Source organism: Tupaia chinensis, unplaced genomic scaffold, assembly GCF_000334495.1.
Source record: "Tupaia chinensis unplaced genomic scaffold, TupChi_1.0 Scaffold000042_2, whole genome shotgun sequence".
NCBI classification, from domain to species: Eukaryota; Metazoa; Chordata; class Mammalia; order Scandentia; family Tupaiidae; genus Tupaia; species Tupaia belangeri.
In genome coordinates this window covers 142,637-144,969 of record NW_006159498.1, presented here as the reverse complement: position 1 = coordinate 144,969, position 2,333 = coordinate 142,637, and the positions used below count along the sequence as shown (strand labels likewise).

Genomic DNA, 2,333 nt, shown 5'->3' with positions numbered 1-2,333 from the left:
GCCAACAGCTGGGGGAGGGGCAGTCGGCAAGTGTGCGGCCCGGCCCCACCCTCCCCCACCCCGCAGTGGGCACCGCAGAGCACGTCAGGGTGCCCTGCCACTGCCCATGGTCGCAGTTTGCAGGACCTGAACCTCCAGTGGGGGCCTGTCAGGATGCAGGAGTCTGGGCTTCGGGGGGTGGAGCCAGGACGTCTGCATGGATATCCTTCACACTCGGGGCCCAGGCACTGCTCCAATGGGGAATGGAAGATCTTGGGAGCAGAGTCCCACGGACAGGGGCTTTGCAGGTAGGGGGACAGGTGACGAAGGGAAGTGGGGGGCCCTAATCCAAGGTGGGTGCAGGGGCCAGGGGAGCCTCCTTCCTAGGCATGCAATGGCTGAGTTGAAGAAACTGAGGCTCTGAAGGGGTAAGCCAAGATCACTCAGCTGGAGGAACCCCCTGGGACCACCCGTCCCTCCCCTCTGCTGGTGCAACCCCCTGGCGGACTCCTGAGCCCCAGCTTCCGCTGCCTGATGGCCGTCAGGGCCTTTCATGAGCACTGGGGAGTCCTGGTTCTGGGAACACACAGGAGAGATGCGTGGTGTGGGGCTGCACACCCAGGGCACTCACAGCTCTGCAAAAGACCTTAGTCCATCTGGTTCCAGTCACGAGGGTCAGAGGGTGAGAGTGGTGGGGTGAACCACCAGAGGACACAGCGTCAGGGACAGAGCCACACATCCCAGGCAGTCCAAGCCCATGCGGGATGGCTTTGCGATTAGTGGCTTTTATTGTAGCTGCTGTGGCTGGCAACGAGTGTGAGGGGACTTCAAGAGTTCACCAGACAATGGAATTAAGATGTGAGTTTAGGACCAGCAGTTGGCTATGTCGCTGGACTCCCATGTAGTCGACCATGGTTCAAGTCCCACACCCGGTGGTTTAAACTCACGCTGGGCGCGTGTGCGTGTGTGCGTGTGTGCCCAAGATCCCGCGAGGAGAATGGAGAAGGGATTGTGGCGTGGCCATTCCCCCTGGGGGGTGATTTCTCACTTTCTGTCTCTCTGTCTCCCTCTCTTTCGGGTGAACGCACGTGCCCCATAGCAAAAACCTCTTAAAGAAAAAAAGATGTGAGTTTGTCCTGGTACAGAAATGTTTGAAATGTACATATACCTTTCTTATGACACATTTTCCATGGACTTTCAGAAGGCCCCCCCATTATCTGTCTCTTTTTCTTTTAAAGATTTTTTTTTAATTTGCTCTATAGTGTGTGCAATTGTTGGAGAGAGGTAGGAATGGAAACCACCCCCCAGAGGGATGGCCATGCCACAATCCCTTCTTCATTCTCTTCTTGGGACTCTGGGCACACACGCGCGTGGTGTGTTTCTCAAGCCGCAGGATCTGGGACCCAAACTGTGCAGCTGGCCAGGAGTTAGGGATCCGGCCTCCCTAACCACCATGCCACCTGCTGGCCTGGCTCCCTTTTACAGGTGTAGAACAGGAGGCACTGAGTGGCTACATAGGTGACTCGAGGTCGCTTAGCTTGCAATGACCCTCCTATTCTTGATACCCAGAGCCCTTGAGCCAGTGCAGGGGGTGGTGGTGGGCCCCAGCTGTCCATAGGGCTGATGGTCTCCCACAGCCTTGGCATTTAGGGGGTGCACAGGATGGTCGGGAAACAGAAAGTTGGGCCCAACGAGAGCCGCAAAGAAAATAAAGGGAAAAGAGGCGGAGAAAGGGGAAGGGCAAGAGAGGAAGGTGGTGGTCGTGTGGTGGGCTCTGCACCTCTGAGGGTGTGGAGGGGCCCTCCCACACCTCAGCCCCGGGCCCGGGGATAGCCCATGTCTGTGGGTCCTGGGCTGTGAGCTACTGTGCTGTGCCTACCCGGGTCTCACCGAGCGAAGGGTCAACCCTCAGCTAAGACTGGGGACCTGGTCCAGGGTGCGAAGCTGCCCAAGGGCCCCAGCAGGGCTGGTGCTGAGGACGGGGACCTGCTTTCCTGCTCCTGCCCGCAAGCCCACCTTGAGCACCTCAGCTCCGGTCTTGAACTGGTAGCTTTCATCCCGGTTGGTGAGGAGGTGAATGGCCTGGCTCACGTGGTTCCTGGCGTCCTGGATCTGAAAACAGCGCCCACTGTGCGGTTCCGACAGCTTTAGACCCTGGTCTCCAGGGGGTCTCAGCACGGGGACCCGCCCCCCCAGGGGCTGTGCTCCCAGGCCACTCTGCACTCTGTGATTGCTCTCTGCCCGGAGGGCCAGGCTGGCCAGGTTTGGGGCGGACGGCACGCAAGGCTGTGGGCCAGGTCTCTGCACAGCCGGCTTGTCCCCTCGGGGAGAAGCAGAGTGGCAGGGAGGGGGGG

The 2,333-nt window shown here is 59.4% G+C and overlaps 1 protein-coding gene across 1 annotated transcript in view; it reads right to left on the bottom strand.

The window, feature by feature from the left end:
* Positions 1 to 2,333, bottom strand: part of ROGDI (rogdi atypical leucine zipper) — a gene marked incomplete at its 5' end in the record, with an annotated part of 11,627 nt that overhangs the window by 7,049 nt on the left and 2,245 nt on the right. The window contains 1 exon segment of the mRNA XM_014589147.1: positions 1,996 to 2,091. Coding sequence (XP_014444633.1) covers positions 1,996 to 2,091 — 96 coding nt within the window.